The sequence below is a fragment of the Megascapheus bottae genome, chromosome 17, assembly GCF_031878675.1.
Source record: "Megascapheus bottae isolate mThoBot1 chromosome 17, mThoBot2.hap1, whole genome shotgun sequence".
NCBI classification, from domain to species: Eukaryota; Metazoa; Chordata; class Mammalia; order Rodentia; family Geomyidae; genus Megascapheus; species Megascapheus bottae.
This window is the reverse complement of record NC_143525.1, coordinates 28,916,153-28,932,113: the sequence shown is the minus strand read 5'-3', so window position 1 is coordinate 28,932,113 and position 15,961 is coordinate 28,916,153. Positions and strand designations below refer to the sequence as shown.

The 15,961-nt window shown below is 40.5% G+C and overlaps 1 protein-coding gene across 1 annotated transcript in view; it reads left to right on the top strand.

Moving 5' to 3' along the window:
- The window catches only part of Efcab5 (EF-hand calcium binding domain 5), a 77,557-nt gene that overhangs the window by 36,136 nt on the left and 25,460 nt on the right, over window positions 1–15,961 (top strand). Inside the window, exons 11-18 of the mRNA XM_090351510.1 lie at window positions 3,457–4,509; window positions 6,035–6,112; window positions 6,230–6,322; window positions 7,021–7,235; window positions 8,125–8,281; window positions 11,118–11,407; window positions 12,821–12,990; window positions 14,253–14,481. Of these exons, the coding sequence (XP_090207636.1) occupies window positions 3,457–4,509; window positions 6,035–6,112; window positions 6,230–6,322; window positions 7,021–7,235; window positions 8,125–8,281; window positions 11,118–11,407; window positions 12,821–12,990; window positions 14,253–14,481 (2,285 nt within the window). The remainder of the gene's footprint in view (window positions 1–3,456; window positions 4,510–6,034; window positions 6,113–6,229; window positions 6,323–7,020; window positions 7,236–8,124; window positions 8,282–11,117; window positions 11,408–12,820; window positions 12,991–14,252; window positions 14,482–15,961) is intronic.

Below are 15,961 nucleotides of genomic sequence, written 5' to 3'. Positions count from 1 at the left end.
ATGTCTCTATTATATTATGATAACTATAGCTGTATCTATTTGTTCTTCTATAAAATGTATTTTATATCATGATATATCCACATAGATATATATGTGTGTTAATATATGCATTTATGTGTCTATGTATTGCGTTCATATACACAGACATATATTATGTGTTTATATACTCTCTATATGTATTTTTTTTTGTGCCAGTCCTGGGCTTGAGCTCAGGGCCTGAGCACTGTCCTTGGGCTTTCCTCAAGGCTAGAATTCTACCCTAAGCCACCGTACCACTCTGGCTTTTTCTATGTATGTGGTACCAAGGAATCGAACCTGGGTCTTCGTGCATGGTAGGCAGGCACTCTACCAGTAGGCCAAACTCCCGGCCTCTATACGTATTTTTATACACACTAATATAGATGGATCAATAGAGAAAGAGAAAATTACTGGGGCTTGAACTCAGGGCCTTACACTTGCCTGGCAGGTGCTTTGCCACCTTTCTGTGTTACTTGCTTTTTTTGTTTTGTTTTGTTTTGTTTTGTTGCCAGTTCTAGGGCTTGAACTCAGGGCCTAGCACTGTTTTGGGGCTTATTCTTCAAGGCTAGCATTCTGCCACTTGAACCACAACGCTACTTCTGGCTTTTCTATGTATGTAGTACTGAGGAATCGAACTGGGGGTCTTTGTGCATACTAGGCAAGCACTAGGCAAGCACTAGGCCATACTCCCAGCCCTGCTTTTGTTTTGTTTTGTTTTTCCTTAATATATTTTTATTTTATTAAAGAATTTATTAACATTGATTTTTTTTTTTGGCCCCCTTCTCTTTCTGGCCCCGCTCGCTCCGGCCCCGCTCGCTCCGGCCCGGCTAGGCTCCCCCTCCAGCTCAAGCCCCGCTCGCTCCGGCCACCACTCGGTTGGGCTCTGTTCACTTCAGCTCAGCTCTCTGTCGCCGTCGCAGTCTTGTCTCTGCCACTTTTTCCGGTTTGGTTGTGTCTCGTCTCTGCCACTTCCGGCTTGGTTGTGTATGTGGGATACCGAGGAATTGAAGCCGGGTCTTTGTGCATGCTAGTCAAGCACTTTAACCGCTAGGCCAAACTCCCGGGCCCTTAACATTGATTTTTATATCATATTTCAAATGTCATGTTTAACAAACAAGTATTCAAGAAGGGAATCTCTATATGCAATCACTGGCACTTAGATTTTAGAACATAATTAAAATTAAGCTGAGGGTTTGTATGTACATATTAATAGGTACATATTAATGTATGTAATAAAACATTATATAGAGAGAGTATATAGCCCATCATAGATTTTTATGTCTATGTAGTTATGTTTATATCTTCAAGACCATATCCATAACATTGGGTACCCAAATATTGAGTCATTGCTCTTATACTGGACTCAGTTATAACATATATACATATGATACATATATATATGATTGATATATATAATATATATGTAACATGATAGACAGATACATAGATATTTGGTCATGGGGCTTGAATGCAAGGTCTAGTTGCGGTCTCTGAGCTCTTTAGCTCAAGGCTAGTACTCTACCACTTTGAGCCACAGCACTTCTGGTTTTTGAGGAGATGAGAGTCGCACAGAGACTTTTCTGACTGGGCTGGCTTCAAATCCCGATCCTCGATCTCAGACTTCTGAGTAGCTATGATTGCATGTGTAAGCCACCAACACATGACTAAAAAATATTTTTTTTCCAGTCCTGGGGCTTGAACTTATGGCCTGAGCACTGTCCTTACGCTTTTTCTTCAAGGCTAGAGCTCTGCCACTTGAGCCATAGTATCACTTCCAGATTTTCTATGTACGTGGTACTGAGAAATCAAACCTGGGTCTTCATGCATACTAGGCAAGCACTCCACCACTAGGCCAAACTCCCAGATTCCAGGTTTTGGTTTTGGTTTTTGCCATTTAACGAAGTAGTTGATGTATACATAATGCATACATAATTTTGTAGCATATACAATGAATTTTTTACTGCATTCTCCTTCCCTTCCGTACTTCACTCATCTACCCCTCTTCCCTAGACCCTATCCACTCTTGCAAGGACCCATTTCCTTGTTTATTTTGTTGGGCTTTGACTTAGTCTTTCTAAAGAATTATACCATTTGAGCTCTCTAGAGAGTCTATACTTCAGTTGATTCATTTGTAACCACTTGCAATCTACCACAAATACAGGAAACTATGCATCCTTTGTTTTTCCAGGTCTGGATTACTTCAAGACTTTCCAAGTCTTTCCATTTCCTTACAAATGGTACAATAACATTCTTTCAAATGGATGAGTAAAATTCCACTATATGTAATGTACATGGATATGTATGTGTGTATGTATCTATCACATTTTCTTGATCCATTCATCCATTGAGAGGCATCTGGGTTTATACTGAAAAAATATTTTGATGAAAAAATGGGTCCCCTTATCCATCTCTACACTATGCTTTTTGTGATGGGACCACAAAGATAGAGGACAAATTATTTGCATTGGCAGTCTAAGCAACACACCAAGTAGCAAAAAAAAGGATTAATTTCCAAAACTGTTTAAGAAGGGGGTAATCACTAATTTATAATAGCAAGCACTTAAAATTATTTGTGAGAGTATATTTTTGCTTTTTAGGGGGTCACAGCAAAAAGTAACTGATATTTATTCAAAGTAATAGGGTTAATATTACAAGCTATCCTCAATGCTTTTTAAAAATATTAATTTGAAGCCAGGAGCAGTGGCTCACACCTGTAATCCTAGCTACTCAAGAGGCTGATATCTGAGGATCGAGGTTCAAAGCTAGCCCAGGCAATGCAAAGTGGAGAGACTGTTATCTCCAATTAATCAATAGAAAATGGGAAGTGGAGCTGTGGCTCAAGAGTAGGGAGGTAGCCTTGAGCTGAAGAGCTCAGGGACAGTGCCCAGGCCAGAGTTTAAGCCCCATGACCCCCCACCCCAATGTAATTTGATAGCTCTGATTCTATACTATAAGATCCATTGTTAGCCAGGCACTGATGGCTCATGTGTGTAAATCCTGGCTATTCAGGAGGCTGGGATCTAAGAATAACAGTTCAAAGCCACTCTGAGACTCTTATCTCCGATTAACCATCAAAAAGTTGGAAGTGGGTCGGGAGTGTGACCTTGTCGTAGAGTGCTTGCCTAGCATGCAAGAAGCCCTGGGTTGGATTCCTTGGTACCACATTCACAGAAAAAACTAGAAGTGGTGCTGTGGCTCAAGTGGTAGAATGCTAGCCTTGAGAAAGCTCAAGGACAGTGTCCAGGCCCTGAGTTCAAGCTCCAGGACTAGCAAAAAATAAAAGTTGTAAGTGGAACTATAGCTCAAGTGGTAGAGTTTTAGCCTTTAGCACAAAAACTCAGAGTCAGTGTGCAGGCCATGAGTTCAAGCCTAAAGACCAACACACACACACACTCACAGATCTATTATTTAGGCAAATGTTTTTTGTTTCTGCATTAGGGCCATTCCTTGAATTTGAAGAAATAGACTATACTGAATTCTGGGGAGACACAGATAATCAGAAACATATTTATGAAAATTTTGATAAGGTGCTCTTAGAAATGAATGCATTAATTGCTCAAAAAGAAGCCGAAAAAGCTCCAAGTAAATTATCAGAAGATCAGCAAAAAGATAACGAATCTGGAAAATCAGCACTGCCAAGAGAGCAGAGTGAGATGGGTACAGAAACTGGGTCTGGAGAAATTTCAGTGGAAGAACAAGGGAAAGAGCCAACTGCAAACCAAGAAGTTTCCATGGAGTCAACCCCAGATCAAGGAGCCACTACAGAGGTAACTCCAGAACAAGGAATGCCGACAGAGTCTACTCTAGAAGAAATCCCTGCAAAACAAAAACTAAAAAAAGATTTAGAAGAGCAGAGACGCCACAGAGGGTCAGTTTCAGGAAAAGGACAACGCAAAGGATCCAGAGCAGGATTACGCAAAATGTCCGCTTCAGGACAAGGCTCACACAGAGGGTCAATTGCAGAGCAAAGGCATAGCAGAGGATCACAAGGGTCAATCAGAGACTCAACAGACCAAGAATCACATCCAGATCAAGAGTCAGAAAGAGAATCAATATTGGAACAAACATCACAGAAAGGGTCTACTTCAGAGCCAGAGTCACCTCGAGAGTCACTTTCAGAGCAAGAGTCACCCCATGAGTCCGTTTCAGAGCAAAGGTCACCCCGAGAGTCCTTTTCAGAGGGACAGCGCAAACGGTCACTGTCACGACAAAGGTCACGCAAATTATCAACTTCAGAGCAAGGATCCCGAAAAGGCTCCATGACAGAACGCAGAAATTCTGCTCAAGAGCAGCGCAAAGGGTCATTATCAGGCCATAAAGCATACCGAATGTCACTTACAGACTATGAGCCAGAGTCCATAATAGAAGAGTCAGAACAAGAACCAGTCATTCCTGAAACTGCACCACAAGAGATGGCTTTGGGGGACAAAGATGAAGAACCAGTTGACAAATCTGCAGAGATCACACCAAGTAAAAAAGATCTTGTTGCAGGTAGTACTTGTTGTTCTACAATATCAGTTTTCTATTTGTTTGGTTTAGGCTCTCTCTCTCGCTCTCTCTCTCTCTTTTTCTCTCTCTTTCTCTCTCTCTCTCTCTCTCCCTCCCTCCCTCCCTCCCTCCCTCCCTCCCTCCCTACCTCCCTCCCTCCCTCCCTCCCTCCCTCCCTCCCTCTCTCTCTCTCTCTCTCTCTCTCTCTCTTTCTCTGTCGGTTGTGGGACTTGAACTCTGGTCCTGGATGTTGTCCCCGAGCTCTTCAGTTCAAGGCTACCACCTTACCCCTTGAGCCATAGAGCCACTTCTGGTTTTTCTGGTGGTTAATTGGAGATAAGAGTCTCAAGGGACTTTAGTACCTGGGCTGGTTTTGAATCACGCTCCTCAGATCTCAGCCTCCTGAGAAACTAGAATTACAGGCATGAGCCACCGAGCCCAGCAAATTCTTTTTTTTTCTTCTCAAAAGTAGCATTCTAGTCCTTGAGCCACAGCTCCACTTCTGCTGGTTAATTGGAAATAAGGGTTTCACAGACTTTCCTGACCTGGATGTCTTCAAACCAAAATCCTCAGACCTGTGCCTCCTATTTAGCCAATATTACAGACATGAGCCACTGTGCCAGCCCCTGCATCCTGATTTATAGACTAGGTTATAATGTCTGTTCAGGAAACACTCGTTGAAATTAGTATCTTTTCTGTCATATCATCTAAAATTCAGATACATTTTGGCATTAAACAATGAATTGAATGAAAACCAACATCTATTATCAATTTATCTAGAATTTTATTTTTAATAGTCCCTTAATGAGGATGATATTTAGCAGTACTATAAGTATAAGCATTTAATTGGGCCTTTGGAAAGGCAAAAGCATTTTGTTTTAAATGTGATTTCTGAGATTAGATAACACATTTAAAATTTTATTTTACTTCAACTGCAAGATGGATGCTGCCTTCTTTCTGTTTTATATGGTTTTCTTCTAGGAGTGCTTCTGAGAGTTGTATTTCAGACAGAAAACACCTTACATTTCAAATATTTATGTCAAATGAACAGAATTTGTGAATATAGCAATACTTTGCATTGCATGGTCAAATTCAGATAGAATAAATAACTTATAACACAAAGTCACTTTCAGCAATTAAAAGGAAGTATATAGTGTTTTTGAGGTTCTGTACTAAAGTGTTTTTTTTTTCCTTTTTTTTTGCCAGTCCTAGGGCTTGAACTTAAGATCTGAGCACTGTGCCTGGGCTTTCTCAAGACTAGTACTCTACCACTTGAGCCATAGCACCACTTCCAGCTTTTTCTATGTGTGAGGTACCAAGAAATCAAACCCAGGTCTTTGTGCATGCTAGGCAAGCACTCTACCACTAGGCCAAACTCCAGGCCCCCTAACGTGATTTCTTACTTTCATTAACTTCTGAATACTAAATAAGATATGATATTAATAATATAGTAATGATAGTAATAAATATGCATCATGAAAAATATGCATTATGGCTGATGTATAGTATTTCATTCTTTACAAATTAGCACCTTCAAAAGCCAACATTAAGAAGGACAAAGCCTGTGAACCAAAGTCCCAGAAAATAGAAGGGAAGTCATGGAAAGGTAATTATTTCCTCATTTAAAAAAACAACCAAAAATCTTCCTTTTGTTTTTACCCTGAAACAAAAGCATTGCAAAGGTATAGTTAAATTGACTTTGTTGTGAAATATGTTTTCACAGGTGAATTTTTTTCCTGTAACTGGAAGACAAAGTATTTCAGATTTGAAGATGAGGAACAGGCAGATTTAATCTATGCTAACTCCAGGTTCACAGGTATGTTAACTAGGAAAGAAAGCATAAAGGCAATCCAATAGATAGCTTTAATATACTAGATTTATGACTGAAGTACTTAGAAATCCATGAGTACTTTCTCATAACTTTCTGTGGTCCATCTATGGACTTAATGTGACGATGGTATTTACTAATCTGTTTATCTTGGAAGTCCAATATGTTCAGGTTCAACTGGGCCCAACAATACCAGGACACTGTCTTGGCTTCTCAGCCCTATTTTCTTTGAATCCCTTGAATTCCCGGTTTTTCCTTACAATTTTAGGCATCCCCCCACATACACATACATGGTGACAAAAGTCCTGGGATAATAATCATCTACCCATCTGCAGTGGATTACATTGTTGTCATATTTGAATTCTTATATCACTAATATCACACATCCAAGGAAGAAAGGTGGGAAGATTCAGTACCACCTGCTCCCCTATATTGACAGTGGGGAAAAAAGGTTTTCCCAAAGAAAAGAGATGGATGTTGTTTCCATGAAGGGAGCATGTTTATGACAGGAAAAATTAGTAGATGTTCGGGCTGGGAATTTTGCTCAGCGGTAGAACACTGCTTACTATGTACAAAGGCCTCAATCCCGACCAACAATCTCCAAAATGCAGATATGTATACATAGGTGCTATTTGCTTTCTCTAAGATTTGAGATAGTTTTTTGATGTGTATTTCCTGCTTCACAGACCTACATTCAATTATCAGAAACATTCTGTCCTACAAGGAAATAAAAGGCAGGAGTACCTTCAATGGAGTTTCCTTAAATCTGATCCAGTTTGTGCAGCTCTTGGAAACATTTGTTGGAGAAGATACACTGTTGAATGTCAGTGAGAACCTTGCCTCTTATTTTAAGAAGTACTATGTAGAAACAGAAGAAGAGAAAATTAATGCCTTAGAACAGGTGGGTGATCTTATTTATCAATGAAACAAGTGAAGTCATTTTTATAAGTAAATCTCTCAAGTTGCTCTTCCATCCTGCTCAGGCACATATCTGGACTATGACTTTCTGTTTGATGCCCTCCACTGTACACAACTAACTGTTGAGAAGAGGGGTTTCATGAACTTTTCTTCCTGAGCTGGTCATAAACAGTGGTCCTCCTGATCTAAGCTTTTGGCACCGGAGGGGGGGGGAGAGAAAAAAAGAGGGAGAGAGATACTGAGAATGTTTTTTAACACAGCCATTTTTTCTTGTTTGAACATTGCTATTCCCTATGTTTTGCACATTTTTTGAATAATTAGGATGGACTAGAAAAAATAATCAGAGATTGTCAAGGAACATAGTACCCTTCCAAAGCTAATATATTTTAATCCATTGTAGAGAACTCCTGGGCATTTTTGGTTGAGATGAAACAGAAATGCATTCTCCATTAATATTATCCTTAGTCTCAAAGTAAAGCTGTGTCTACTTTAAAAAAAATACTTCAAACTAGGTGCTAGAGGCTAATGCTTGTAATCCTCGCTACTCAGGAGACTGTTTAGGAAAGTCTATGAGACTCTTACCTTCAATTAACCATCAAAAAGTTGAAAGTGGAATTGTGGCTTCAAGTAGTAAAGTACTAGCCTTGAGCAGAAAACTCTCAGGGACAGTGTCTAAGCTCTGAAATAGCATTTAAAAAAGGGGGGAGGTGGGAGTGTTGCCTATTGATACAGTGCTTGCTTAGCATGAATGAAGGCCTGGGTCCTATCCCTTGGTACTACATACACAGGAAAACAAAAACAAAAAGAAACAAAAAACCATAGATGCCAGCTAGCACAATAAACCCTGTTGTCTTCTATTGCTTTTTTCCTAGATTAGGCACAAAGCTTTTCAAGCCCGACAAGGACTTCTTCTACAAGCACTCTTTCAGAAGTGGGACAATAATTGCTCAGGCTTTCTGGATCTGAAGGAAGTTGATGAAATCTTGTATACATACAAGGAGGGAATGGAAAAAGAATCTATGAAGAAAGGTAAACTGGAGTAATGTTTTTACAAAGTTATAACCACTTGTAAGTTTCCCAATGCTATGACACAAATGCAGTTAAAAAGATCACGTAGGATGGGAGTTTGGCCTAGTGATAGAGTGTTTGCCTAGCATGTACAAAGACCTGGGTTCGATTCATCGATACCATATACATAGAAAAAAGCTGGAAGCAGTGCTGTGGCACAAGTGGTAGAGCTCTAGCCTTAAGGAAAGCCCAAGGACAGTGCTCAGGCCCTGAGTTCAAGGCCCGGGACTGGCAAAAAAAAAACAAACAAACACCAAAAACACTCAGCTCTAAAACCATCAGATACTATATAATACCCACTAATAAGATTGCAATTTTTAAATGGAAAATGAGTGTTGGCAAGGATGTGGCAAGATGGAAATAATCATCATCATGTATTAATTGGAATTGACAAATGAGTGGAATACATTGCAAATTTGCCAAGAGCCTACCTTTACATATAGTCTTTTTTTTTTTGGTGAGTCACGGGGTTTGAACTCTGGACCTGGGTGCTGTCCCTGAGCTCTTCAGCTCAAGGCTACCATCCTACCCCTGGAACCACAGCACCACTTCCCCCTTGTTAGTGTTTAGAGGCATGTGTGTGCCGGGGCCAGCCGGCAGCAAACCAGGGTTCGCAGATTGAGATTCCTGAAATAGGGGCAAGGACTAGGAAAAATTAAGAGAGACAAACAGATGGAGTTCGGGAGGACTACAGCCCAAGTCAGCAGTCCAAGAAGGCTGTGAGCTCCAGACTGCCGCCTAAGACTGTCCTGTTTATTTCAAGTTCCGACCTTAAATACTCTTCTTAAAACTAGGGAACTGCCAGAGGATACATTCATACAAAATAGTAAACAAGTCACATATAGGATAAATGAGAAAGGATTAACATTGCTTAAAGTCATCCTGATAAGAACTGATTGACATTGCTTAAAGTTATCCTGATAAGAACTGATTGACATTGCTTAAAGTTATCATGATAAGAGTTGATTCCTTGTGTATACAGTTGTGTAGGTCCAAGGTCAGGTCCAAGGTCATTGACCCCACAGTTGGTCCCCAACATGTATGCAATACATGTATTTTCATATAATACACTGTTGGGGCAAAAGCCAAATATCAGGATATTTGTAAGCTGTATGTGAAGGAAGAATACAGTAGGAGAGTAGAGCATGGAAGATGTAACTTACTGGTGAGGTTCAGGTTTGATAGTAGATTTAACATTGCACAATTTGAAAAAGAGACACCTCCAGCATGCGGGAGAGACGGAGGGAGGGAGGGAGGAAGGGAGAGAGGGAGGAAGGAAGAGAGAGAGAGAGAGAGAGAGACAGAGACAGAGACAGAGACAGAGAGACAGAGAGAGAGACAGAGAAACAGAGAGACAGAGACAGAGACAGAGAGAGAGCGCAAGCTATACAAGGCCTGAATTGAATTAAGGTACTGGAGCAAATAATTCTTATTAAAATATGGTAAGATCAGGGCCAGGAGTTTGGCCTAGTGGTTAAAGTGCTTGCCTAGCATGCATGAAGACCCAGGTTTGAATCCTCGGTACCACATATAGAAAAAAGCCAGAAGTGGTGCTGAGGCTCAAGTGGTAGAGCTCTAGCCTTGAGAAAGTCCAAGGTCAGGGCTCAGGCCCTGAGCTCAAGCCCAGGACTGGCCCCCCCCCCAAAAAAAAATATGGTAAGATCTCGAACTAGTGCAAATTGTGGGTTTGTGTTGTTGCTGACCTCTACCAAGGGGTTTTATTTGGGGCTTGAACTCCAAGACTCTCCTCATTTGGCTTTTTCACTAAGGGCTGGCACTCTACCATTTGAGCCACATGCCAATTTCTGACATTTTGCTGATTAATTGGCAATAAGTATTTCAGAGACCTTTCTTCCAGAACTGACTTTTAATCATGGTCCTCAGATCTCAGCCTCTTCAGTAGCTAGAATTACAGATGTGAGCTATGGTGCAATATTTGATCCCAAGCCTCATGCTTACTCATCTGGTTCTCTACTACTTGAGCCATGCCTCCAGTCTAGTTTTTTCCAGTTATGTTGGAGATTGAATATTTTGTATATGTGTGCCAGTATTGGAGCTTTTACTCAGAGCCGGGCACTCTCATTTAGCACTTTCAGTCATAGCTGGCACTCTACCTATTAAGCCATACTTCTAATCAGGTATTTTGTTGCCCAACCGGGCTTCAAACTGAAATCCTCAAAAATCAGCCTCCTGAGCAGCTAGGACGATAGGTGTGAGCCACCAGCACCCAGCTAAATTGTGGGATTGTTATATTGTTGTTGTAAACAATGTACAGTTATTTCATTATGATGGTTCCATATATGCCTAAGGTTAATTAAATTTACCACTGCTATTACTTTCTTATGCCCTTGCACGTTGGTCTTTAATATTACAAACATGTGCTGCACATGTAGATTACTAATTCAATTATAGTAGATTACTAATTCAATTATAGCAATAAAAACTAACCTGGGGTCACAAAAAAATGGAAAGGAAAGGTCACAAAATACATTGCCAAAAAAATAATCGGACAGATTAGGTGGTTAATTGGCTATGGAAAGGCAAATAAAAGGAGAAGAGTCAAAGTAGACTGGAGTTTCACCAGGAAAAGTGGTAGAATTAGAGCAAAATGGAAGATGATTTTGAAGAGGAGTCCCACTGAGATTAGTGTAGAGTTGGGCTCAGAGATTCCTTTCATATATTTGTTTTCCACAGAGAGCAGTTAAGGTTTCAGTTTGCTTTAAGAGGAGAATGAAAATCTCTCCCGCAGATGAATAACCTTTTGGTGAGTTCTTAATTTTGTATTTATGTCTTTCAGCTAAACTACACATCCAGTTTCCAGAAGCACAACCTGATCAAGAGGTGAAGTTGTCTTTAAAACAATTTGAGAAATACATAGAATTAGTTGTCTCTGAGCTCACAGGAGATGAAAATGAAGTTCTAGAAAGTGTTATAGAATTTCTGCTGGATAATTTAGAGAGAAACCAAGTTGAAAGTCTGAGGAATGTTGCAAGACGAAAATGGCTACATCAAATCCAATTTGCTGCAGAGACAAGTGGGGTATCCCTGGAACCTGTGTACACTGAGACCTTTAAAGTCCTCACCCAGGTATTTCTTCTAAAGTGATAAGTAGGAGAAAGATGTTCAATAACTAGAAGGGACATATGAAAATAGATGGGTATTGCTGCCTTGCTTCATAAATCATCTCTTTTTGGAGATTGAACTCAGGACATGGGAACTGTCTCTGAGCTTCTTTTGCTCATGGCTAGCACTCTATCACTGTGCCACTTCCAGCTTTTCTGTTTTATGTGGAGTTGAACCAGGGCTTCATGCATGCTAGGCAAGCACTCTACAACTAAGCTACATGCCCCCACCCCTGGAATCATCTCCTTAATGGCTGAATTTCCCAATGCTAGAAATGTTGGAAATAGATCAGGACCAGGAGACTACTCATGAAAAAAACCGCTTTGATTCTGAGTTGCTTTGGAGATCTATAGCATTCAAAGAGATATCATACTACATATTTGTTCATTACTCCATAGATTTCTAAAGAATAAAGGTAAAAGACAAAAAATGCCATGAAAAGAAATCCAAGATCAGGCATTGGTGGTGCATGCTGATAATCCTAGCTACTCAGCAGGCTCAGGAAAGAGAGAGACAAACAGAGAGAGTGAGGGGAAAAAGGGAGAGATAAAGGATGAAAGAAAGGAAGGAAGGAGAAAAAGAGAAGGGAAGAAAAAAGAAGAAAAAAAGAGGGAGGGAGAGAAAAAGAATGGAAAGAAGAAAGGAGAAAGAAAAAGAAAAGAAAGGAAGTAGGAAAGGAGAGAGGGAGAGAGAGAAAGGGAATATTCAAACATCAAGCTGAGTGTGGTGGCCTGTAATCCTAGCTACTCAGGAGGCTGAGATATGGGGATCAAAGTTCAAAGCCAGTCCAAGCACAAAAGGACCTGAGACTCTTATCTCCAGTTAACCTCTAGAAAATGGAAAGTGGGGCTTGGCTCAAGGGTGACAGGGTGATAGCCTTGAGCTGAAGAGCTCAGGGACAATACCCAGGCCCACAAAAAAAAAGAAAGTCTGAAAAATGACAAGTCAGTAAGGCTATAAGAAATCCTTTCCTGAAGTGACATAGATTGACTATCCAAACGACCTTCATAGCTCTTCCAAAGCATATTTTTTTTCACAATCACAAACTGAGATGATCAAGAGATGAGTAAAATTGAAGTCATCTTCCTTCTTCAGCACTCTCAAACCAATGTTTCTCACTACTGAAACCTGGAAAATAGGATGGTGGTTCAAAGGAATCTAAATGTTAAACTTCCGATTTAAATAGATGTGAGAAGTTTGTTTTAGTTGAGTTCGATGCTCTGCAAAGCAGTCTAGATGCATAGAAGAAACATACTGTCCACATCCATTAGTTATTAAAATGAAAGTATGGGTGAAAGGTTCCCAAATTGCCCGGTGAAGGGATTTGAAGAGTATTTAGCTATTGGCAAATATATGGTCAGAAATGTTTTGCCATAGGACGCTGAAACCCATGGAAACAAGAAGATCAGCGCTCACATTTCCCTCTTAGAAGAAAATGTGCTACTGCCATCTAGAGGGAAGGTTCTCTTGAGGAATGTGGCTTGTACCCTAGATGATGCTCCGTTTGTACTGAACCAAGTGCTCTACCGGGACATGAAGGGAATCAGGTAAGAACATGTCCAAATTGGGTTCATACTTCCAGAAAACTATTTTTAGAATATTAATTTTGAAATAATTCTCCTCTTGAAGTAAACTAGCATCCAAATCCCAGCGAGCTGCTTCAATTAAAAAAAAAAGTTTCAGCCTGGTATTGGTAGCTCACACCTGGAAGCCTAGTTATTCAGGAAGCTGAGATCTGAGGATCGTGGCTCAAAGCCAGCCTGGGCAGGAAAGTCTGTGAGACTCTTACCTCCAGTTAACCACAATAATAAGTGAAGTGGCTCAAAGGGGTAGAGTACTAGTCTTGAACACAAAAGCTCAATGCCCAGAGTTTAAGCCCACGACTGACAGAAGAAAAAAATGGAAACTCAAGTTACCAGTGGTTCTACAGTAGAACCTGATGAGCATGTGGTCTTAGGTGTTTTTATTGATTATTCTAGAGCTTACTCTGGCAATGTTTTGTCACGTGAGACTCTCAGTGTCACAATATCAGCTATAGTGTCCAAAACTATATAGACACTATATATAACTACAGCTATCACTGTCACAATATCAACATCATATGTTCTATCTCCTATGTCTGGATTATATAGCTCTTCTGTTAAGAGCTGAAATGTTTATTTTTGCATTTTTTCTTTTGTGTTGGGCACTGAGGACTGATCCTAGGGCCTCCCACATTTCCGGTCAGTGCTCTACCATTGAGCTCCCCAGCCCTAAGGTAGTTCTGTAAAATGTTTTCCTTATCATGCCCTCTAAACTGGTAATCTTTTTTGCCAGTCCTGGGCTTGGGCCTGTCCTTGGGTTTTCTCAGGGCTAGAGCTCTACCACTTGAGCCACAGCACTTCTGGCTTTTTTTCTATAAATGTGGTACAAGGAATCGAACCTGGGTGTCCATGCATGCTAGGCAAGCACTCTACCACTAGGCCAAACTCCCAGCTCCAAACTGATAATCTTATCTGAATTTGATTTCTCTTACTTGTATACCCAAAATTGTGGATCAAGAATTGGCCTAACTTAGGGCTGAGAGTTTGGCTAGTGGTAGAGTGCTTGCCTAGCATTCACGAAGACCGGGGTTTGATTCTTTGGTACCACACACATAGAAAAAAAACCAGAAATGGTGTTGTGGCTCAAGTGGTAGAGAACTAGCCTTGAGAAAGCCCAAGGACAGTGCCCAGACCCTGAGGCCTAGGACTGGCAAAAGAAAAAGAATTGCTTTAACTTAAAGCCTCACCTTGGTCTTTCCCCACATCCTTCTATCCCTTCTTCTCAGCTTTACAGTAGTGGATGAAGGCATACCGATCCACGTACCCCAAGTTCAGTATCATGGGAACATCTTCTTTTGGAACAAAACCCGCAATAATGATGAATATAATGGGTCCTTCCTGGCTCTGCCTCTTCAGGATGTCTATATGAGGATCTTTGGGGTCTTGGCTATTGATACTCTTCGAGATCCTAATGAAATAAACATCTTCCTTCCTCATGAGATCAAGTTCTATCAAGTAAGTAAAACCATATGAATCTTCAGTAAGAGTCTCTTCTATACTTCAGAAATGAATGCCAAAGCCAGAAAGTAAGGTTGTATATATAGACAATGTCTTCATGTACTCTCCGCTTCCTTGTGTCAGTCTTGAGAAAGGTTTCCCCTCATTTCTTATGGAAGGACTCAGCCTCAGTTGCACATCCAAGCTCCAACATCTTTGGGATTATTGTTAATATGTGTCTCACAACATTAATTATAGGAATCAAATTTGATGCTGTGAAACAGATCCAAGAATTAAACTAAGATTCACAAAGTAACATAAACCATTAGAATGAATATATTTACTAGAGCAGGAGTTTGGCCTAGTGGTAAAGTGCTTGCCTAGCATGCATGAAGACCTGGGGTCTATTCCTCAGTACCACATACATAGAAAAAGGTGGAAGTGGTACTGTGGCTTAAATGGTAGAGCTCTAGCCTTGAGAAAGCCCTAAGTGCTCAGGTCTTGAGCTCAAGCCCCAGGACTGGCAAAAAAAAAAAGGAATATATATTTTATTAATGTTGCTCTCTATAGATTCTTTCTTCTTTGTACAAAAATAAATGCAATATGCGTTCCAATAGTTGTTGGTTGTAGTGTAACTGTGTTTGTGTGCATGTGTGTACACACATGCACACGCACACTAATACTGGAGTTTAAACTCAGGACCTGGGTATTATTTCTGAGGGGGTTTTTTTGCTCAAGGCTAGTACTCTATTGCTTAAACTTCAGCTCCATGTCTGGCTTTTTGGTGGCTAATTGGAGATTAGAGTCTCACAGACCTTCTTCCCTGGGCTGGCTTTGAACTAAGATCCTCAGATCTCAGCCTCTTCAGTTTCTAGGATTATAGGAATGAACAGTGGTACCTGGCTAGGGTTACAATTTTTTAAGATAAAAAAATAAAGAAAAGAGCTGGGTGCAGTGGCTCATGCCTGTAATTCTAATTACTCATGAGGCTGAGATCTGAGGATCATGGTTCAAAGCCAGCCAGGGCACTAAAGACCATGAGTCTCTTATCTCCAATTAATCACTAGAAAAGTGGGGCTGTGGCTCAAGGAGTAGGGTAGTAGCCTTGAGCTGAAGAGCTCAGGAACAATGCCCAGCCCCAGGGGGAGGGTGATAGCCTTGAGCTGCAGAGCTCAGCCCCTTGACCCCCCCAAAAGCCTAAATACTTTTGAGTATTCATGTTTTCAAATTAGATCATAAAAATATAGATGCTTTTAATACTAAAATAAGCAAATCATTTCTACAAGAACTTTGGCTTAATCTTACAGATATTAATTGTAGTAAAAGAAGATTTCAACCCTTTCTGGAGATGACAAGCTATTGTGTACATCAAAAAGTCATAAGCTTTGGGCCGGGAGTTTGGCCTAGTGGTTAAAGTGCTTGCCTAGCATGCATGAAGACCCGGGTTCGATTCCTCGGTACCACATACATAGAAAAAAGCCAGAAGTGGTGCTGAGGC